The 23,713-nt window shown below is 43.2% G+C and overlaps 1 protein-coding gene and 1 long non-coding RNA gene across 11 annotated transcripts in view; one reads left to right on the top strand and one right to left on the bottom strand.

Annotated features, from left to right (window-relative positions):
* The window catches only part of LOC137347674 (uncharacterized), a 38,980-nt gene extending 33,928 nt beyond the window's left edge, over window positions 1-5,052 (bottom strand). For all 3 annotated transcript variants that reach the window (XR_010968989.1, XR_010968990.1, XR_010968991.1), the window contains exon 1: window positions 4,945-5,052. This is a non-coding gene — a long non-coding RNA (uncharacterized lncRNA). The remainder of the gene's footprint in view (window positions 1-4,944) is intronic.
* The window catches only part of cntrl (centriolin), a 162,990-nt gene that overhangs the window by 56,177 nt on the left and 83,100 nt on the right, over window positions 1-23,713 (top strand). For all 8 annotated transcript variants that reach the window (XM_068012358.1, XM_068012354.1, XM_068012356.1 and 5 more), the window contains exons 12-14: window positions 17,745-17,898; window positions 18,291-18,511; window positions 19,993-20,169. In XM_068012358.1, coding sequence (XP_067868459.1) covers window positions 17,745-17,898; window positions 18,291-18,511; window positions 19,993-20,169 — 552 coding nt within the window. The remainder of the gene's footprint in view (window positions 1-17,744; window positions 17,899-18,290; window positions 18,512-19,992; window positions 20,170-23,713) is intronic.

Below are 23,713 nucleotides of genomic sequence, written 5' to 3'. Positions count from 1 at the left end.
ACCTCATCAACCTCTTGATTACCCTGTTAGTAGGATTCTTAGGCTATTCATAAGATTCGGGTGTCTTCCCTCCTGAGCTCATTTCCTTCTGATTAGGTGTTCATATAATTTGTGTGTCCAGCAGGCAAGCTTTCTCAAGTTACAGGGAACTAAGTTGCGCCAAGTATCGCATGGTTCCCAATGCCAGTCTCTCCTACACCAGTCAATATCCAAAAGAGTAGGGGTAATCCATTTTTAAAAAAAAATTTAATTTATTGTATATTAGTCCTGTGACGTAAGCCATTGTGAATGGACGTAATTGTTTCACAGACATAAATAATAGTTGCTTGGATGTCTTTTTCTAAGTCAAGTGACAGACTGTGTTCAATCAGATTTAGTAGAGGTGTTTAAAATAATGAAGAGTTCAGACAAAGAAACTGTTCCCAATGGCTGAAGGGTCGCTAACCAGAGGGCACAGATTTAAGGTGATTGGCAAAAGCGCAGAGGCGACATGAAGTAGAGCTTTTTAATGCAACAAGTGGTTAGGATTTGAAATGCACTACCTGATAGATTAATGGATACAGATTCAGAAGTAGCCTTCAAAAGGGAATTGGATAAATACTTGAAGGAGAAAAAATTGCAGGGATTGGGAAAAGAGCAGGGGATTGGGACTAACTGGATTGCTCTTCAAAAGAGTCAGAGCAGACTCGATAAGTCGAATGGCCTCCTTTGCTTACTGTTCTATGATTCTATAACTCAATCCTTTGACAGTAGGGATCAGCCTTGTCGCTTATTTCAGTACTACTTACTTGGCTTGACTGAGTCCCTTGTGTCTTGACTAACAGAACTGAACACAGTACTTGAGGTTTGAGCATGGTATTGTACAGTTTTAACATGGTGTTTTTGTCTTCCACCCAAATAAACAAGCAATATAATTAAACATTCTATTTGCTTTTGAGATTGAGACAGGGTGGATGGACCAGTTGGTCTTTTCCTGCCCTTTTTCTTACATTTGCATTACTACCTGCATATTTACCAACCATCTATGTTTTACACAAAAATATAGTTTTTAAAAGCACTGCAGTGAGTACTATTGTGAGATCAGGAGACCTCATCACAGCTTGCACTGACATTCAGAATTAAAGCAGTAGCAACGAAAGGAGGTAGGAGCCTTGAGCAGTGGAGAGGAAAGCTCAAAGGTGGTGCTGGAGAGGCTAGAGCAAAGCCCAAGAGTCGCATTGGAGGGTGAGAGTGAGAGAGAGTGGAGAACCTGAGAACAATAGAGATGAGCGGAATGGGGAGCCCAAGTACAGTACTGGAAAGGCAAGAAATGATTGTATCAATGTGAGCTGGGTGAACAGTAGGAGAACAGTAGCATGAATTAAAAGGGGAGGGGGAATGAATGTTAATATGAACTGGTGTAGCTGGAAGGGAAAAGTGTTTCCATGAACTGGGGAGGTGTGTGGGGGTAGGGTGTTTATTGTGAATGGAATTTATTGGAGAGGGAGAGCGCCTTTGTCAACTTGGGAGTCATGAGCAGACAGCATGTGAGAATAGTGAAGAAGTGAGTGTATGTGAATTGAGGGACAGTTAGAGAGGGTAGAGTGCCTCTGATCTAAGTGTCTCTGTGAAAAGGTAGTGTGACTGCTGCGGTAGCTTTAGGGGAAAAAGTCTGTCACTTGCACAGTATTCAAGTGTTCAAAATTAGTCAAAGTAAACAATTTCTTGTGTAAAAAAAATTCAAAATTTTCTGGGGGAGTGTGTTTCAGTCCCTCATCATAATGTATCACCAGTTCACATGGGCCATCATTTGGAATGTGTTTATACAAATCTAAATTTGTCCACACTTCCACTCTGATTATTTTCAATTAGACTGGTTTCAAATTCCCTCATTGCTACTGGCATTTCTTTAAAAAAAAATCTACAAAATATTCAATGCCCTATTTAAAAGAGAATTCAAAATGCTGCAAGATGCAGCAAATAAAGAGTCAGAATTAAAGTTTTCTGAGGGTGCATGCCCCAGACCCACCAGAAAGTACAGTTTTCCCAGAGTTTCATGTACTTGTCATTGCCTCCCATCGTCTCCAGTACAAGTGAAGGTCTGTTGGGTACACTTACAGTATAAGTTACAAGATTTGCATAGCACATTTAATGTAAAAACATCCCATTGTACTTAACAAGATCTGGAATGCTCTACCTGGAAATGTGGTGGAAGCTGATTCCATATGTGGGCGGCACAGTGGCGCAGGTGGGCGGCACAGTGGCGCAGTGGTTAGCACAGTGGCGCAATCTCACAGCTCCAGCGACCTGGGTTCAATTCTGGGTACTGCCTGTGTGGAGTTTGCAAGTTCTCCCTGTGTCTGCGTGGGTTTCCTCCGGGTGCTCCGGTTTCCTCCCACATGCCAAAGACTTGCAGGTTGATAGGTAAATTGGCCATTATAAATTGCCCCTAGTTATAGGTAGGTGGTAGGGAAATATAGGGACAGGTGGGGATGTGGTAGGAATATGGAATTAGTGTAGGATTAGTATAAATTGGTGGTTGATGGTCGGCACAGACTCGGTGGGCCGAAGGGCCTGTTTCAGTGCTGTATCTCTAAATGAAATAAAAATAAATAATTTTAAAAGGGAATTAAACAGGTACTTGAGGATGAGGAACTAGCAGGGTTACGGACAAAAAGCAGGGCTGTGGGACTAAGCACAACTGTTCTTCCAAAGCGCCTGCATAGGCTCAAAAGGCCAGATTGCTTCCTTCTGATTGTAAGTTTCCATGATTTCATACAAAAGCTAATGAGAACAGACACCAAGCCATAAGGAAGAATATCTTTACTACTTTTCACTCATTCTATGTGTGCAGCTGTTTTGTATGCAGCTTTTTTTTTGAAGCAGTTTATCAGCATTTACAAGCATTCTGGTATGACGTGTATCTTCGGTGTTCTTTTATTTTCCAGTATTTCTATCTGAAATTTTGGAGGGCAATAGGACTATGTTTTTGAACTTGCTTTTAGTTTAATAACTGGTATATTGGTCAAGACACCCAAGTTGATTTGTGATGATAGCCTTGAAGGACTAATCATTGAGAAATAATCATTACACATCTACACAGTGTTAACTTGTCATTTATTACTGAAAGGGGGTCATATATTTTGATAAATTAGCTTGGCACACTGAGTTGTGAAATGTTTGCAAGTGATCATGCCTGATGGGATGGTACTGTCCTTGACAATACCACACTTTACCCTGGAATCTGGATATAATCCACCCACGTTTGATGGGTTGAAAGTCTGTTCATGGCAGGGATTTTACAGCGCCCCGCCCCCCACTGCCGAGGCAGGGGGGCATGGAATATCACGACGGGTGGGGGGGGAATGGCGGGGCGGAGGACCCGTCACCTCCCCGTCATCCAGCGATTTTCCTGGGGCTGGGATGGGCTGACGATGGCCTTCCCACTCAGAGGCCAATTGAGGCTCTTAAGTGTCTCAAGGGCCTGTTCCCACCACTGCTGGGATCTGTGCGGGGAGGTTGCTCTGGAAAATGAGGTGCCCTCCTTGCAGGCCTCATTAGGGGGGTGGGTTGGAGTCCCTCCTCTGTGGGCAATGTGTAGCCTATGGAGGACCCTCACTGGGACTCCGCTCTCCTGGCCTCAGTGACCACGCCCCTCGCCGGGGTCTTCTGAACAGGTTCCGGCGACCCCCGCCTCGCCTACCTGGGTTCTGGGGTTCCGCCTCTGCAGTACTGGCAGTGGCCAGCGCTGCCGGTGGCGCTCCCAATACTGCAGAGCTGCCGGCCCTCTGATTGATTGGCTGGTAGCTCTTGGCGGGGGCATTCCCCCATTCCTTTAAAGGGACAGGGATCCCACCTCCTAAAACTTTGAATCAAAAAGACCGGAGGATTGCTCTGGGGTGGGACGAAAAGGCAGAGGCGTTGTTCCCCCTGCCCCCCCCCCCCCCCCCCACCTTTTCGGCCCAGTGCCGGGAGCCCCATCTCCACCACAAAATCCAGCCCCATATGTGTCAGCTGCTGAAGCATTGCAATACCTCCTCGCTTTGAAAATTCAAATGACTCATTGTGAAGGCCATTAGATTCAACAGCACTCTGTATTCAGCATCTTAACGTCCCACCACGACAGTGTTGTTTCACGAGTTAACTCAGAATTGATACCACAAAATTGCACTCCCCATGGGTTCATGGAAAGTATCATGATATCTGAATAATTTTGAAACTGAAGTTTCAGGCATCCAAATTAGAAACTCTAGATACTCTTGGCTATGGAGCTAAAGTACAGAGAATAAAGAAAAAGCATATATTAGTGATGTTGAAAGAACAATTATGATTACTGGTGAACACGTCTGCTTAGTACCATAATAATTTTACTGGTTGTGTTGTATGTACTAACCTGTGATGACTGTAAGAAGAAGATAAAATTCGAACAATTTTTAAACTACTGTTGAAGACTGGTATACTTTGTGATTTGCCGAGATCTGGATTATTAACAACTGGTCAGTGAAAGAGTTAAATGCTAGCAATGCAGAATGAAAGAGATAGCCTTGGTACATTTTCTGTTGGTCTGATCAAAGTGCTGTTGTGTTCCACATTCTTAGAATGCAGAAGTTCTAATGTAGCTGAATAGTGTCAACGGCTGTGGGCTTTTATTTGTGAATCCAGTCTGTCTGTGCAGTCTTATTTTTAACTTTAGCCAATACGGAAATGTTACCAATAGTAAAATAGTTTAAAACGGATGAGCTCTTTATTTTTGAAACACTTAATTCTAGAAGAATGACTGAGTTGATGTGAGTAGTTACATTAATGCTCGCAATTTGGGCTTGAGGCCTATTCATCTTGGGCAGCTCACAAAGTCCAAACATTCTTGGAATCATGCCAAGTAGCGCGGAGCACAGTTAGGATAAGCTGCTGCATACATTAATTGATTATATGTTCAATTAAGTGGCACGTCGATGATCACTGTACCTTAAGATTGCAGAGACTTAGCCAGTCTTTCAGTTGAGCTCATATGTGATACATTCTTGTTTGGTTTGCATGCCTTTGTGGCAGGCAGTAATGTGGGCTGCAGGAAGCCTCTGGGGAGATTAGAGAAGCAGTTAAAAATCAGCTGCTTTGGATTGGCTGCACAAAGCACTTCCTGTGTTGTGATTTGAAGCATACGGCAAAGCTGCAATTCTGCGGAAAACAAACCGACTGATCTCTATCGTTTTCATTCATTAATGTTGTAAAAGAAGTAAATGAAGAAGCTTTGACTAACATTTCAAGAAGTTTCTTCAAGTTGCAAAGGCTAGAAGTCAACAAAATCAATGTGAGTAATGAGAACAGGAAGTTTGAGGGAAGGGAGCTGGCTTGAGACATTCGACTTGCTACTTGTTTGTACAGAGTAGAGAAACTTAACTTTTTAAATTTTGTAATGTTCAATAAAGTATCAGCAGAATTTCAAGAATTGTTTTGCAATTAAAAAAACAATACACTTATAGTATAGGCGTCACTTACATATTTAGTTGGTTTCTAGTGCATCTATTCAGAAGCTGCATTGTGTTGAATGAGGAGTTCACATCATTTGTAATTTACATGATTTTTATTGTGCTTCTGGCTGGTTTATAGTAAAAGGAACAGAAAATACAGCTAGTGTATTTGTGTACCAATATTTATTCAGGTATACTATATACTAAGTGTATAGTAACACAAGACAATATAAGTTCCAGTGTAGAGTTTTAACACTTTCAACCTTTCAAGTACTAATTGTTTTGTGTAGTTTACAAATTGTATGATTATGTTGTGAATTAGTTGCATATATAAAATTATTTTTTGTTCATCTGTAATGCTTGAAAATAGTGGATTTATATAGAACCAAAGAACAATTCCAAAATTCTTCGAACAAGCGCTTGAAAATCAATTTATTTTTTTAAAAACAATGATAGTTTCTAGTATCCCCACACGCTTGAATATTCAAGTACATTCATATTTTTAATTATTGAATTATAACGCTCCATCTATTCCAAATAAAACTGACTGATTTAACATTATCTTTGTATTTTAACAAGATAGCAACATCTGCTTGTAGGCACTCAGCAATCAGCCATCTCTGATCAGGCCAGTAACAAAAGACAAAAAATTAAATATTGAGGAAGAAATTGAGGAAGAAAACAGTCGCCACATAGCAAAGAACTTCTGAAACAGTTACAAAGGATAGACGTTTAACTAAAAACGGAGTTATATATAAGAACAGAAAGGAAAGTACTAAAGGTAGAATAAAATGTCACCATTAGGTTGACATTTATAAACTTCATAGGTTTAATGCTTTCAGTTTAGTTGCAACTAAGATTAGGTCAGGTTGGGTCTCAGCTGACGTCGGAGGTTAGGTCAAGTCTTGGCTAATGGAGGAGGTTAGATCAAGTCTTGGCAGAGATCTGGGATTATGTCAGGATCTGGGCTGGCAGTAGGATTTGGGTCAGGTCTGGGCTGACGACGATGTGATTGAGTCCGGGCTGATGGCATGAGTTGGGCCTAGTTTGGTTTGAACTGACAGTAATTTCGATGTTGTCAGCAAGAATCAGGTTGCGTCTGGCTGACTGTGGGAGTAAGGTTTTGTCCTACTGCTTTCGGGATCAGGTTGGGTCTGGGCCAAAAAGAAAGTGCTTGAAATGCACAGCAGCTCTGGCAGCATCTGTGGAGAGAGAAACAGAGTTAACATTTCAGGTCTGTGACCTTTCATCAGAACTGGTTCTGAGCTAATATTAACAGTCAGGTTAATGAGGGGATGTGGCCACATCCTCAATGCCCCAGTTTATGATGGACCTTTTAAATCAGGTTTTTATCCCCTCCGCCTTGAGAAAGACAAACTATTCACAAAGTTTGCTTGAAATGTGCCAATCCAGCTGCTAATAAAGGGTGAAAGCAGTCTTATTCTAAATGGATTCTGAGAGGCCAATTTATACTCATTAATAGATTCACATTGGATGGTGACTTTTGAAGTGAATCACTGGGTACAGCCATGCAGATTTTGACTCATTAATTCCTACCAAATAAGGGTTATTATTAACTCTGTGAAAAGAGGAAACTATAGGCTTATGTAAATGTGCTGAGACATTTGTGTCTTGATTCTTTGAATTTGGAATCTGTACGTTACAAAATATTCAGATAAAATATTATTACAACTTGTATAAGAAAAAACATAAGAGCTGGGAGCAGGAGTAGGCCATTCAGCCCCTCAAGCCTGCCCCTCCATTCAATAAGATCATGGCTGATCTGCCCCAGACTTCAACTCCTCTTTCGTGCCAACTCCTCTTTCGTGCCAGCTCCTCATAGCCCTCACCTCCCTGATATTTCAAAAATCTCTCTACCTCCTCTTTAAATACTTTCAGTGATCTAGCCTCCACAACTCTCTGGGGTAGAGAATTCCAGGTGTTCACTACCCTCAGAGAAGAAATTCCTTTGCATCTCAGTTTTAAATGGGTGTCCCCTTATTCTGTAACTATGTCCCCTAGTTCAAGATTCCCCACTAGTAGAAACATCTTAACATCTACCCTGTCAAGCCCCTCAGAATCCTGTACGTTTCAATAAGATCACCCCCATTCTTCTAAACTCTAATGAATAAAGGCCTAACCCATTTAGCTATTCTTGATAAGTCAACCCCTTCATCCCAGGAATCAGCCTAGTGAATCTTTTTTGAACTGCCTCAAATGCCAGTATATCCTTTCTTAAATACGGGGACCAAAACTGTAGACAGTACTTCAAGGTGCGGCCTCACCAACACCCTGAACAGTTGTAACAAGACTTCCCTATTTTTAAACTCCAACCACCTAGAAATAAAGGCCAAAATTCCATTTGCCGCCTTAATTACTTGCTGCACCTGCATGCTAACTATTTGCGTTTCATGCACAAAAACACCCAGATCCCTCTGTGCTACACTTTTTTGAAGTCTCTCTCCATTTAAATAATAGTCTACCTTTTGATTCTTCCTACCAAAGTGCATGATCTCACAGTTGCCTACATTAAATTCCATCTGCCAAGTTTTTGCCCACTCTCTTAACCTATCTATATCCCCTTGCAGACTCCTTATGTCCTCATCACAACATGCCCTCCCACCTATTTTTGTATCATCAGCAAATTTGGATATATTACACTCTGCCCCCTCCTCCAAGTCATTAATATAGATAGTAAATAATTTAGGCCCTAGGACTGATACTTGTAGCACAGTAAAAACTGAACACATGACTGAATGCACATAGTCTAAAGGAAATATGGGCTCTGTTTAAATTATTTGCGTTCTTGCAGCCTTTTTGTTTTAGTATTCAGTTTTAGACGTTGTTCAGGAGGGGAGAAGAAAGCACCACAACCCTTTTAGAATAACATGAGTTCTGAGCAGGAAGCTAATGAATCATATCCCAAATTATTCCTACAGCGTCCTTAATAATTTTTTTATCTATTTATTTACAACATACTTAAGTGTAAACTGCATGGATCATTAAAAGCCAAAATCTGTCTTTCTTCACCCCTTCAGTCACTGACAGGTACATTCTATTAATTGCCACTTCATACAGTAAAAATAGTTTTGTTAAGGTTGGTTTGTGCATCTAGTTAATTGCATACATGAGCACTAGATTGATGTTCTCATTCTTATACATTCTGTAAATATTAATTTGTTTATTCAGGTCACTTTAACCTAATTATTTACTAACCACATTCTTTTACCTGTCCTAAGCTGTTGAATTATTGCAAATATGAAACGGCAGAAGTGGCATTTTCTGACGGGCAGTACCTGGGAGGGGTGATACTGTTGATGATGATATCTGGAGTTTAGCTCTCGTGGTTGTGGTTAAAAACATAATTGGTGGCCATTTTCCACTTTTCAAGTGCAGTGGTTATAGTACAGAACAAATTCTTTGTTTAAATTGTGTTTAACACAACATGACATTGATTAGTGTATCCACCAACTGCCCACTAGAAGCAGCTGAGACATAATGCCACTATAAATGATCAAATTTACACCTGAGAGGAAGTTCTAACTTTGAATGAAATTGATGCCCTGAATATTTAAATGAAGATTTACGCAATGGAATACTTGTCCATGGGCTGAATTTTACCAGGCCCTCGATGCATGGGTCGCGGTGGCAGCGGGCCCTTCAACTTAACATTTAAATTAACCTTAAATAGATGTAAATTAACTTACCTGCTGGTGGTGGCTGTCCCACGCCAATTTTACGGCCAGCACTTGCATCTCGCGCACCTTTGGAACTCCTGGTGGGGAGGGGGAAGGAATAAAATTTTTAGGGTGGGAGGAGGGGGGAGTGGCAAAAACGAATGCGATTGGGTGAGGGGATGGTGGGAAGGGGTTGAAGGTTAAAGAGAAGAAAGTTTGGGGGGGGAAAAGGTTGTTATGGCAACTTTAATGTTTTTGGGGGGTAGTACAAATAAGACTCTGCTTATTCATTGAGGGGGTGGGAGAGGGGATTTGAAGTGTGCATAACATTTTATTGAAAATTATTTCAAAACCTGCCACTTTAAATATTGAAATATAAGTGAAGGGCTTGCAGCCCTTTAAAAATGGCGCCAACGCCTGGGCATTGGCACAGGGCGCCGTTGCTGGGGACACGCCGGCCGCCCCCCTAGGTCATCGAGGGTGGCCACTCTGCCCCCTCCATTTAAATCAGTCCCCCGCACGTAATATTGTGGGGGCTCTTTGGCAGCTCTTCCGTGTTGGAAGGCCTCGTAGCGTAGCGCGGCGTGCTAATAAAATTCAGGCCCATATTTCACTCCATATCAGTCTGTGCTCAGATAAGTATGTAACAATTTGTGAAAATCTGCTGTGTGTTTAAAGAAACTCGCAAGGGAGGGTTCTCACGTATATAAACCTTGGTCTAATCTCTCACACTAGCTTAGGTAAGAAACTGAGTTTAAATGTATTGGCATTTTATATTTTAATGACTAATTTGCACACCGCTATCTTGCATGTCAGGATGGTTGTAGGCATAGACTGTTTCTGTGCTCATTTTTACACCACTGGTAATTGGGCTGCTGGATGTTAAGTCTGCACTGCCGTAGCATCAGCACTGAACCAGTTATTGAATTGAAATAAAATGTCACACACCTGTTCGTATTGCTCTCTCAGTGGACAGTTCTTTTAAATATTTCATGAGATTATGAAATGATTACATGCTATTTTCAAGCAACGTAGCACTCTGAAAATGTGCACAAGAAGAGTGCAATAATCCTTATAATTCTAACGCACAAGGTGGCCACTTACACGTTATCATAATTTTATAACTTTATAGCATTAGTTTCAATAACAACTTCATCTTTTGCCTAAGAGTCTAGTACATGCTAAGGCAAGCCTCATAAATATGATTCTTGTGAGCCTGTGTTGGGGTATTCCTTTAAAATGGTGCTTAATTGGTTTTAAATTCATAGAAGCCATATAGAATAGAATCATAGAATGATTACAGTACAGAAGGAGACTACTTGGCCCATTGTGTCTGAGCCAGCTCTCAGCAAAAGCAACTCAGCTAGTCCCACTCTCCTGCCTTTCCCCATAGCCCTGCCAGTTCTTTCTCTGCAGATAATTATCGAATACTGGTTTGAAAGCCACGATTGAATCTGCCTCCACCACAATTTCAAGCAGTGCATTCCAGATCCTAACCACTTGCTGCGTTTAAAAAAAAATTTTCTTCATGTCTCCTCTGGTTCTTTAGCCATTTACCTTACATCTGTGTCTTCTGGTTCTCGACCCTTCTGCCAATGACAATAGTTTCTCCCTATCTATTCTGTCCAGACCCCTCATGATTTTGAACCCCTCTATCAATCTCTCCTCAAATTTCTCTAAGGAGTGCAGTCTCAGCTTCACCAATCTATCCACGTAACTGGGCGGCGCAGTGGTTAGCACCGCAGCCTCACAGCTCCAGCGACCCGGGTTCAAATCTGGGTACTGCCTGTGTGGAGTTTGCAAGTTCTCCCTGTGTCTGCGTGGGTTTCCTCCGGGTGCTCCGGTTTCCTCCCACATGCCAAAGACTTGCAGGTTGATAGGTTAATTGGCCATTATAAATTGCCCCTAGTATAGGTAGGTGGTAGGGAAATATAGGGACAGGTGGGGATGTTTGGTAGGAATATGGAATTAGTGTAGGATTAGTATAAATGGGTGGTTGATGGTCAGCACAGACTCGGTGGGCCGAAGGGCCTGTTTCAGTGCTGTATCTCTAAACTAAACTAAACTAAGTGCCTCACCCTGGAACCATTCTCATTAATCTTTTCTGCATCCTCTTTAATGCCTTCACAGCCTTCCTAAAGGGTGGTGCCCATATTGGACACAGTACTCCAATTGAAGCCGAACCTGTGTTTTATAAAGGTTCAGCATAACTTCCTTACTTTTGTATTCTATGCCTCTATTCATAAAGCTCCAGATCCCATGTACCTTACTAACTGTTTTTTCAATCTGCCCTACCATTTTCAACGACTTCTGCACAATACCCTTGGGTTCTTCTGCTGCTGCACCCCCTTAGAATTGTACCTGCAGTTTATATTGCCTTTCCTTGTTTTCCCTCCTAAATTGCATCACTTCACACCTCTCTGCATTAAATTTCATCTGCCATGTGTCTGCCCACTTCACCAGCCTGTCTATGTCCACTTGAAGTCTATCTCTGTCCTCACAGTTCACAATACTTCCAAGTTTTGTGTCAACTTCACATTTTGAAATTGTGCCCTCCGCACCCAAGTCTAGGTCATTAATAAGCAGTGGTTCTAGTACTGACCCCTGGAGGACTCCACTATATATCTTCCTCCAGTCCAAAAAAACAACCGTTCACCATTACTTTTCTGTTGCCTCTCAGCCGATTTCTTATCCATGCTGCCACTGTCCCTTTTATTCCTTGGTTTTAATTTTGCTGACAAGCCTGTTATATAGCATTTTATCAAATGCCTTTTGGAAGTGCATGTACACCACATCAAATCGCATTACCCTTAATCAAACTTAATCAAGTTTGTTAAACACAATTTGCCTTTAACAAATCCGTTCCTTAATTAATCCACATTTGTCCAAGTGACTGTTAATTTTGTCCTGGATTATAGTTTCTAAAAGCTTTCCCACTACCGAGATTAAACTGATTAAACTGTAGTTGCTGGGCTTATCCCTATACCATTTTTTGAATAAGAACGTAACATTTGCAATTCTCCAGTCCTCTGGCACCACCCCTGTATCTAAGGAGGAATGGAAGATTATGGCCAATGCCTCCGCAATTTCCACCCTTACTTCCCTCAGTATCCTCAGATGCATCTGATCAGGTTCTGGTGAATTATCACCTTTAAGTAGAGCCAACTTTTCTAATACCTCCTCTTCATCAATTTTTAGCCCATCCAGTGTCTCAACTACTCCTCTTTCACAATGCTTTTGGAAGCAACTTCTTCCTTGGTAAAGACAGATGCAAAGTACTCATTTAATAAAAGTAAAAGAAAGACTTACATTTTTATAGTGCTTTTCATGATCAACGGACGTCTCAAAGCAAATGAAGTACTTTGAAGTGTAGTCACCATTGTAATTTAGGAAGCGCGGCAGCAAAGTTGCACGCAGCAACCTCCCACAAACGGCAATATGATAATGACCAGATAATCTGTTTTTGTAATGTTGTTTGAGGGATAAATATTGGCTAAGACATCGGGGATAACTTCCCTGCTGTTCTTTGAAATAGTGCCATGGGATCTTTTCTATCCACCAGTGCAGGCAGATGGGGCATCGGTTTAAATGTCTTATCCAAAAGACATCACCTCTGACAGTGCAGTACCCCCTCAGTCCTGCACTGGAGTGTTAGCTTTGATTTTTGTGATCAAACCCTGGAGTGAGGCTGGAACCCGGAACCTTGTGACTCCGAAATTAGTGTGCAACCAACTGACCCATGTCTAACACAGCCATGCCCTCTGCCTCCATTCAAAAATGTCCTTTTTGGTCCCTAATTGGTCCCACTCCTCCATTTACCCCTTTTACTATTTATATATCTATAGAAGACTTTGGGATTCCCTTTTATGTTAGCTGCCAGTCTCTTCTCAAACTCGCTCTTTGGGCTGAATTTTATAAGCGGCGGCGGGCGAAAACAATGGTGGCCTGTGTGGCCAAAGAGCTGCCACGATTCCAATTAAATAGCCAGGGCCGCACCCCGCCCCCCCCCCCCACCCCCCACCGTCCACTTACGATCATGTGGAAGGGGCGGGCTGTCCGTCTCCAGCAATGGCGCTGATGCCATTTTTAAAGGGCTGTTAGCCCTACGGTAAATTTAAATATTTAAAGAAACATTGAGTGAAGGAAAATAAATACATTTCTTTTGCCCCTCTCCCACCCCTCAAAATCAATTAAATTATTTATTTATCCTCACACGCTCCCCCCACCAAAAACACTTACCTTCATAATCTGACCTTCCCCCACTCCCCCTACAAACTTTCGACTATAACCTGTCCCACCATCTCCTACACCCGTGACGTTCATTTGACCCCGTTTCTCCCCCCCCCGCACCCCACACTGAGAAACTTGCCTCACCACCACCCCCACCCCCTTCCAGTGTTGCACCTCGTTTCCCTGGACAGGGATCCGAAGGCGTGGCAGTTTGGCTGCTGGGATGAAGATCTCAGGAGGCAATGGGAAAGTTATTAATGCAAGTCAGTAAATTTATTTGAATATTTAAATTGTGGTCCTGTCACCGAGCGGCGGGGGTAGGGGAGGCGGGTGCGGGAAGCCGCCATGAGGCACTGCGGCTGGCAATATTGGGACTGACCCTACCGGCATCGAGGTCCGTGGCGGGCCTCATCTGGGGCATTCTTCATCCCCACCCCGCCACAGATCCCGACGTCGAGGCCTCTATAAAATCCAGCCCTCTGTTTCTATTATTTGTTTTTCACTTCCTCTCTGAACTTTCTGTATTCATTCTGGTTCTTACTTGTATTATCAACCTGACATCTGTAATATGCACTCTTTTTCTGCTTTATCTTACTCTCTCCGTCATCATCCAAGGAGTTTTGGCTTTGTTTATCCTACCATTCCTCCTCGTGGGAATGGACCGCGACTGTACCCGAACCATCTCCTCTTTAAAGGCAGTCCATTGTTCCGTTACAGTTTTGCCAATTTACTTAGACTAAATCCATTCTCATCCCATTGATTGGCCCACCTCCAATTAATTATGTTTACTCTGGATTGCTCCTTGGCCTTTTCCATCACTAATCTAAGCCTTATGATGCTATGATCACTGTTCCCTCAACGTTCTCCTACTGACACTTGATCTTCTTGTGCCGCATCATTGCCTAGAACGAGATGCAGCAATGGCTCCTTCTTCTGCACTGGAAACATACTGGTGTAGAAAAGTCTTCTGAACACACCTCCTCTGCCCTTTATACAATGACTATCGCAGTATATATTAGGAGAATTATAGTCCCCCCCCCCCCCCCCCCTTATAACTATTCTATAGTTTATGCACCTGTCTGTAATTTCCTTGCAAATTTATTCCTCTATATCTTTCCCACAGTTGGAGGCCTTGTAGAATACACCCAGTAGCATAACGGTACCTCTATTGTTTTTTTAGCTCTAGCCAAATCGATTCTGTCCTTGACCCCTCTAGGGCATCTCTCTCTAGCACTGTAACACTGGGTTGGATTTTACCAGCCATTTGGAGTTGGGCTGGGAGGCGTGAGGGCCGATAAAATGACAGTGGAAGGGGAGCCCATTGTCTTCCTGCTACCACGGCATATTATTAGTAGTGGGAACTTCAGTGGCGTGGCTGCCCATTGGTGCCAGTTAAGTGCTCAGTTAAGGGCCACCTCCGTCCCGTGCTGGCATTTTACTGGCATCGAGAGGGGGCCGCCACTGCATGGGGAGACCACCAGGTAAACCCTGGCGGCCTTCCAGCAGTTCCCAAGTTGAGGGGGGCCTTCTTTACACCTGCTCCATGGCCCATGGTGGGCCCCTTCGACAGCAGTGGCTGCTCTGGCGCAGCTATGGCACCGCCGATGGAAGGTGCCACTGCCCCACCCCGTCAGATCGCCAGGGCTGCCTGGCCCCGGCAGTGAGAAAAAAAACTTGACGTCTTTGACGTCCTCAGCATGGAGGCACCCTCTCCTTCATCCTGCAGCTTCAACAGTGGTCACCTCTAACCTCTGCCGAGGCTGCAGTGCTGCCGGCCCTCTGATTGAGCAGGCAGCTCTGAGAGGTGGGCCACCATCCTCAATTGGACGGCGATCCCAGCGGTGGACTCTTAATTGGACACCGCCAATAAAATGTTGCCCAATGTCCTGCCGCCAGCTGCTTGGGACCTGTTTTTGGTCCCAGCAGTGGACCCTGGTGGGGAAATTCAGTGCATTATACTTGAGCAGCACTGCTATCCCTCAACCTTTCCTCCCTTCCCTGTCTTTGCTGAATACCTTGTATCCAGGAATATTTAGTACCCAATTCTGTCTTTTTGAGCCAGGTCTCCGTTTTGGCCACAACATCATACTCCCACATGACTAACTGCACCTGCAGCTCACCAGCGTTATCTACCACACATCACATGTTCATTTATGTGCACTGAAAACCTACTTTAGACCTTATTGCATTCTTTCTTACTCTGACCCCACATAATACTTTATTTCTTACTCTAGTGTTATCTGTCTCTCCCAATTCTTTGTGCACCTTGATTTTCTCTCTAATGTTACCTCCCCCTACCAGGTTAGTTTAAACCCTCCTCAATAATACTCCTCAATAACCGCCCCACAAGGATATTGGTCCTAACTCTGTGCAAGTGCAACCCATCTGACCTGTACAGGTCCCATTACCCCAGAACTGGTCCCAGGAATCTAAAGCCCTCCCTCTTTCACTATCTCTCCAGCCACACATTCATCTGCTCTATCCTCTTATTTCTATACTCACGAGAGAAATCCCAAAACCAGCTCCGATATGGCCGGGGTACTTGATCTGTTAAGACCAAGTGAGGAAGTAGTCTCAGGCTCCCCTTTCGCCCCCTTCCCTGGTTTGACTGCAGCAGGGTTTATTCTTTTAACACAATGATTTAGTTTATCACCTCAGTGAGCCCTTGCTCACTGTTCCTCGAATATAATTACAAATGAACCAATCAGACAGGTTTTCTTGAGTTTAAACAAGAAAGATGTAAGTTTATTAACCTTATCACTCTAAACCGGTTAAATTTACAAAAATATGCAATGCATCCACGCTCACATTCATACGAGAGGCACACACACACAAATAGGTGCAGAGGGGGGAAAAGGAGTTGGGAGGTTAAAGTAAAGTCTGTATTAAATGGAATTCAAATACTGAGTTTCAGTGTCCTTAGTTGAAGTTAAAATCTTGAAGTCCTTGCTGGGCCGTGCACAATTCAGGCTTGCTTCTCTAGTTCCGGAAGGCTGAAGAGAGGCTTTATCTGTCCTCTTGGTTGTTGCCTATGAGGGTCTGTAGGTTTGTGGTTTAGCTGCTGCCAAGGCCTTCCTGGGACTTTGCTGGAGAGGGAAAGAGAGAGAGAGTTGCTTCTTGGAGCTCAGTTACTGTCTTCCTTCTGAGGCACAATTCACAAACTCAGTATTACACAGGCAGGTATGTCATGTGACCACCTCTGTTTGAAAACAAGTTTCTGGAAGGTGTTTTTGAAATTCAAAGTTCTTAAGCTGTGCAAAGTCAATGGGTGGGGTGGGGGCGTTGGCTCTTTCAAAGTCAATGGGTGTCGATGGCTTTAATGACCAATATTGAAAAACCTTTCTAGATAATTGAATCAGATTGCATCCCTATTGTTCTAGCTAGATTGGGTCTCTGTCTCCCAGCCGGCCTTTTACTTCTCATATGCCAATTGTGCGTGGCCATCTTTAGCTGTTCTGTTCTGCTTTTTAAAAGTTATTTGAAATAATGCCCAGTAAAAAGGCTCAGGCAGAGTTTCATACGACAAAATTAATATTTTTCCATTTGGTACGAGGCTTTTCTGTCACAGACCATACTATGAAAATGAAGCTGAGCCTGCAAAATCAGAGCCTGATTAGAAAATCAGTGGCGCAGTGGTTAGCACTGCAGCCTCACAGCTCCAGCGACCCGGGTTCAATTCTGGGTACTGCCTGTGTGGAGTTTGCAAGTTCTCCCTGTGTCTGCGTGGGTTTTCTCCGGGTGCTCCGGTTTCCTCCCACAAGCCAAAAGACTTGCAGGTTGGTAGGTAAATTGGCCATTATAAATTGTCACTAGTATAGGTAGGTGGTAGGGAAATATAGGGACAGGTGGGGATGTTTGGTAGGAATATGGGATTAGTGTAGGATTAGTATAAATGGGTGGTTGATGGTCGGCACAGACTCGGTGGGCCGAAGGGCCTGTTTCAGTGCTGTATATCTAATCTATATACTTAAGTATAAAATCAAGGACAGGTTGAAATTCTATTTCTCATCTTTTTATTTAAAAAGAATCTAAGCTTTCATGCAGAAGCAACTCCACGCTGTCCACAGGAGTATTGTCAGTGTCCAGAAGTAACAGTCCCACTGTTTGGTCCTTTCTCCTAGTGACATGCTTTTCACTATTGCATAGCACAGGTTGGAGTTACAGCTCATCTAGCTCTATTCATGGTGCTTTGAGACACCTATGGAGTTATTAAAATATGTTTTGTCTAATAAAACAAATCAGAGGATAAAGAATTAATTAACATTCCATTGCTTTGTATTCAAATTGCTGAATGTTATGCAAAACTCCGTTGTGCCTTAATTAATATATGGCAAATAGTAGCATTTATTATTTACAGCAAAGCAAATTAAATAGAACTGTTTTTTCTTAGGTACATTTGAAAGCTCAAATGATCAGAAAAGCCCAGCAACTTGATATGATGTCCAAGCAATACAAACAGTTAGAGAAGCGTCTGGAAGAATTGCTCTCTAGAATTGTTAAGGAAACGGAGGACATCAAAGATCTGGAAGAGCAGCTGACAGAAGGTACCTGTTAAGAATAGCGTTTTTTTTCTCTCTGAGGAAGGCTGCTGTTAGTGACCAAACAGCATATTGTGCAAATGAGTGTACTCTGCTGAAAACTTAATTCCTGAAGAGAATGCTCGTAAAGAGCTGAGTTTTTATCCTGTATTGTCAGTTAAGGGACAGCAGATCAAAATGAGGATCCAAATCTAAATTTTATGGGGTTGGGGTGGTGGAGAGAAGTTTGTTTCTTGAATGTATCTGGATATGGAATGCCTCAAAGGGCGCTAGTTAAATAATTATAATATTTGCAGTATTTGATCCTGGTGAATAAATCAGAATTCCCTAACGATAAGCACAATAAATGCTGTGACCAGTGCTTTAAGGGTTAACCTGTCCTCATGTATTTTTAATAGGCCAAATAGCAACTAATGAGGCACTGAAGCGTGACCTGGAGGGTATTATTGCTGGGCTGCAGGAGTATTTGGAGAGTGTAAAAGGGCAGGCAAAACAAGCCCAGGAGGAATGCACAGAGCTGCAGAAGGAAAAGGAGGCACTGTTGCATCGATTGGCTGATCTGGAACAACAGAAGAATCAGCTAGAAATTGTTGCCATGGATGCGGAGCACTTGAGAAAGGTGTGTATCTGAGTGTGTTAGAACCCCAAGAAGCCATATCATCTTCCTACATAAGAAAGGTGATCTCAGTAGAATTTTGATGAAGGATAAATTTGCACAAAATATATGGATCTACAATGCAACAGCACTTTCATATAAAACTCTCTACTAGTTTGCGATCATGATGGGTAAGGGTCTAATCAACTACATATTCATAATCTGATAGGTATCTATCAAATTAATAGGGTAGAAATTAATCATCAACTACTAAACGTATAATGTAGCAGATAGGAAGAGCAGAAAATATAAAGTAGCCTGTTTATATTAATGTGTCCACTTTCCATACTATAATTATGCAAACAACACATTATAGAAGTAAAGATGTATTTGCAATTGTTACTCTGTACTATACAAAATAGGTAACATAGATACATTTTTAGTTAAATAGTAAATAATGGAAGAATGCATATGTAACCTAAATCTTACTGACTTTAATAAACTGCAGAAACTATGGGGCAAATTTTACTGGCTCCCCAACATTGGGGGTCGTGGCAGGGGGGGCCTGGAAAATACCTCTGGGAGAGGCCCGCCACAGGCCTTGACGCCAGGAAGGTCCTGCCCAATATTACCAGCGGCGGCAAGGCCGTGTGGCAGCCCCCCCACTGCTCGGCGATGGGACCAGGATTTAAATATTTAAATTGATATAAATTAATGACCTACCTCCTCCCATCGGCCGTTCCGCTGCCGTTTGGTTGCCGGGACTCCTGCGCCTTCGGATCTCCATTTGGAGATCCGAGGCGGCACGCTGATTGGGAGGGGTGAGCCGGTAAGTTTTCAGGGCAGGAAGCGGGTGAGCAGAGAAAACTATTGCGATTGGTGGAGGGGATGGTGGGAAAGGGTTGAAGGTGAAAGTTAATAAACTTTGGGGGTGGGGGGAGGTTGGGATTGCAAGGTACATTTTTTTGCGGGAGGGAGAGGGCAAGTAATAAATTGTTTAATCATTGTGTGGGAGTGGGAAAGGAGCTTGAAACTTTCATTAAAGTTTTTACTTTAAATTTATAATGCCTCTCACTTTAAAAAATGAAATTCTTGGAGGATATTATTGCTGGGCTGCAGGAGTACTTGGATAGTGTAAAAAGGCAGGCAAAACAAGCCCAGAAGGAATGTACAGAGCTGCAGAAGGAAAAGGAGGCAGGAAGGCACGTTGCATCAATTGGCTGAGCTTGAAAGGCTTGAAGCCCTTTCAAAAATGGCACTGGCACCTGTGCAGTGGCGCCGGACGCCATTGCTGGGGATGGAGCGCCCGCCCCCTCCCACATCATCGGGTGGGGTTTGGGGGGGTGTTGCAGTGTGCCCCGGCCGTGTAAATGAGCTGCCAAGCTGAATATTGTGGTGGCTCCGTGGAGCAAATCCCTCGCTGGTGCCCCGCCAGCTTTGAAGCTCACCATTGATATCAGCGGCGAGCTGGAAAAATTCAGCCCTATATTTATTTCTCATTGTAGGAGATGTCTGACCTGGAACATTCTTTACAAGTGCAACAGGAATTAAATGAATCCCTGCATCAAGCTCAGGGTGACCTCAGTGAGTATGAAGCTGAATTAGAATCTCAACTGCAAGCAAGGGACATTGAAGCAAACCAGCTCAGAGAAGAACTGGAGCGGCTACGGAAGCTTAGTCAAGTGAGTTACGGTCTGAGTGCTTGATTCTTGCTCATTCTCTGAAAATTATCATGTTTATTCATTTACATGTCTTGAATGTGAAATAAGTGTTCAGCCAGTAAATACTTTGCTTATTTATACCAATGTTTATATAGCACAAAGAATTAGAAATGAGTGGCATCGTATACTCAGGTATGGCTGCATGCCTTAGTTCATTGGTTGTTGGATTTGTTGAAATTTTTCTGTTAAATTTCCCATGTGAGATCTGGTAATTGTTACTTTTACACTTTTATTCATTACCTTATGTAATTACTAGAGTACAACATTCAAGTGACTAATATCCCTTTTCAGTGATTTAAATTTTATTTTCCTGTTGATTCCAGAAAAACAAAAAAACTTGCATTTAAATAGCGCTTCTCATGACCACTGGACAGCTCAATGTGCTTTACAGCCAAAGAAGTACTTTTAAAGTGTGGACACTTTTGTAATCCTAGGAAATGCAGCAGCCACTTTGCATACACCAAACTCCCATAAACAGCAATGTGATAATGACCAGATAATCTGTTTTGTGACATTGATTGAGGCATTTATAAATCAGCTATCCATTAATAAGTAACTACAAGATATAAATGGTTGTAAAATCATTTTCAGAAACTTAGCTGAAAATCATTCAGCGTGTGTTTCAAATTGAAAAGCTATTTGTAAAATGCAAACCTCTCACACAAGGCTTGTGTCCCAGACTTTGCGGTGGTGATGATGGAGAAACTGTCAGCGTTCTGCCGTCATTACTTAATGAAACCTCCATTCTGCACAAGCGCAGAATAACGTGGAAATCCAGGGGCTGAATATTTGGAGCCTCCCAAAGTTGGGAACGGAGGCAGGCATCGAATCATAGAGTTATACAGCTCAGAAACAGGCCCTTCGGCCCATCGTGTCTGTGCCGGCCATCAAGCACCTATCTATTCTAATCCCATTTTCCAGCACTTAGCCCGTAGCGTTGCATGCTATGGCGTTTCAAGTGCTCGTCTAAATACTTCTTAAATGTTGTGAGGGTTCCTGCCTCTACCACCTCTTCAGGCAGTGCGTTCCAGATTCCAACCACCCTCTGGGTGAAAAATATTTCCTCAAATCCCCTCTAAACCTCCTGCTCCTTACCTTAAATCTATACCCCCCTGGTTATTGACACTTCCGCCAAGGGAAAAAGTTTCTTCCTATCTATGCCCCTCATAATTTTGTATACCTCAATCAGGTCCCCACTCAGCCTTCTCTGTTCTAAGGAAAACAACCCTAGCCTATCCAGTCTCTCTTCATAGCTGAAATGATCCAGCCCAGGCAACATCCTGGTGAATCTCCTCTGCACCCTCTCCAGTGCAATCACATCCTTCCTATAGTGTGGTGACCAGAACTGTACACAGTACTCTAGCTGTGGCCTAACTAGCATTTTATACAGCTCCATCATAACCTCCCTGCTCTTATATTTTATGCGTCGGCTTATTAAAGGCAAGTATCACATATGCCTTCCTAACCACCTTATTTACCTGTGCTGCTGCCTTCAATGATCTATGGACAAGTACACCAAGGTCCTTCTGACTCTCTGTACTTCATTGAGTCGTACCAGTCATTGTATATTCCCTTGCCTTGTTAGTCCTCCCAAAATGCATCACCTCACATTTCTCAGGATTAAATTCCATTTGCTACTGCTCTGCTCATCTTGCCAGCCCATCTATATCATCCTGTAATCTAAGGCTTTCCTCCTCACTATTTATGACACCACCAATATTTGTGTCATCTGCGAACGTACTGATCATACCTCCTATATTCACGTCTAAATCATTAATGTACACTACAAACAGCAAGGGTCCCAGCACTGATCCCTGCGGTACACCACTGGTCACAGGCTTCCAATCGCAAAAACAACCCTCGACTATCACCCTCTGCCTCTAAGCCAACTTTGGATCCAATTTGCCAAATTGCCCTGAGTCCCATGGACTCTTACCTTCTTAACCAATCTCCCATGTGGGACCTTATCAAAAGCCTTACTGAAGTCCATGTAGACTACATCAACTACTTTACCCTCATCTACACACCTCCTCACCTCCTCGAAAAATTCATTCAAATTTGTTAGACGTGATCTCCCCCTGACAAAGCCGTGCTGACTATCCTTGATCATTCTCTGCCTGTCCAAGTGGAGATTAATCCTGTCCTTCAGAATTTTTTCCAATAGTTTCCCTACCACTGTTGTTCGACTCACTGGCCTGTAATTACCTGGTTTATCCCTACTACCCTTCTTGAATAATGGTACCACATTCGCTGTCCTCCAGTCCTCTGGCACCCCTCCTGTGGCCAGAGAGGATTTGAAAATTTGTGTCAGAGCCCCTGCTATCTCTTCCCTTGCCTCACATAACAGTCTGGGATACATCTCATCTGGGCCTGGGGATTTATCCACTTTTAAGCCCGCTAAAACAGCTAATACTTCCTCCCTTTCAATGCTAATTTGTTCAAGTATATCACAGTCCCCCTTCCTGATCTCTACACCTACTTCGTCCTTCTCCATAGTGAGCACAGATGAAAAGTAATCATTTAAAACCTCACCTACGTCCTCCGGCTCCACACACAGATTTCCACTTTGGTCCCTAATGGGCCCCTCTGTTTTCCTGGTTATTCTCTTGCCCTAAATATACTTATAAAATGCCTTAGGATTTTCCTTTATCTTTCCACCAGTGTTTTTTCATGCCCTCTCTTTGCTCTCCGAATTACTTTTTTTAAGTACCCCCCCCCCCCCCCCCACTACACTTTCCATACTTCTCTAGGGCCTCTGCTGTTTTCAGCCATCTGAATCTGCCATCAGCCTCCTTTTTTTTCTTTATCTAATCCTCTATATCCATTGACATCCAGGGTCCCCTGGACTTGTTGGTCCTACCCTTCACCTTTATGGGAACATGTTGGCCCTGAACTCTCACTATTTCCTTTTTAAATGACTCCCACTGGTCTGATGTAGACTTTCCTACAAGTAGCTGCTCCCAGTCCACTTTGGGTAGTGTATCAATTTCCAGACGTTGATTCCAATACTGGCAGTAATCACTAGGGTGGGCCAGGAATTCTGCTCCTCCCAATTAAAGCTAATTAACACTGTTGAAAAGCTCATTAAGAACTTGTTGAGGGGTTCAAGTTCAAATTTTTAAAGTCTGGACAGGTTACCTGTGCCTTCAGGTATAGTTTGCCTGAAGGCAGGCCGGTAAAGAATGGGGAGCCAGCCATGGCTGACACAGGGCATCATCCGGGCCCCATAACAGGGTCAGTAGGGCAAAGTCGGACTTGGTAAGAGGGTGCCCTTGATGCTGCACAGTTGGCAGGGAGAGCGGACACTCAGCATCTGGGCTTTGAACAGAGTGGGCACCCCCCCCCTTTCATCGTGTGGGCAGAAGAGCAGGGAAAGGCTGTCCAGGACAACTGGGCGTCCACCTGCGCAGAAAAAAGTTTGCAACTGGCAATGGGGGCGTGACTGTCAGATTTTAATCCCGGTGGTGATAGGAAAGAAGGACAGGAAGGCAACGGAGACCAAATC

This window comes from Heterodontus francisci, chromosome 32 (assembly GCF_036365525.1).
Source record: "Heterodontus francisci isolate sHetFra1 chromosome 32, sHetFra1.hap1, whole genome shotgun sequence".
Lineage (NCBI taxonomy): Eukaryota > Metazoa > Chordata > Chondrichthyes > Heterodontiformes > Heterodontidae > Heterodontus > Heterodontus francisci.
The sequence above is the reverse complement of the archived record's forward strand: the minus strand, read 5'-3'. Positions and strand labels throughout refer to the sequence as shown.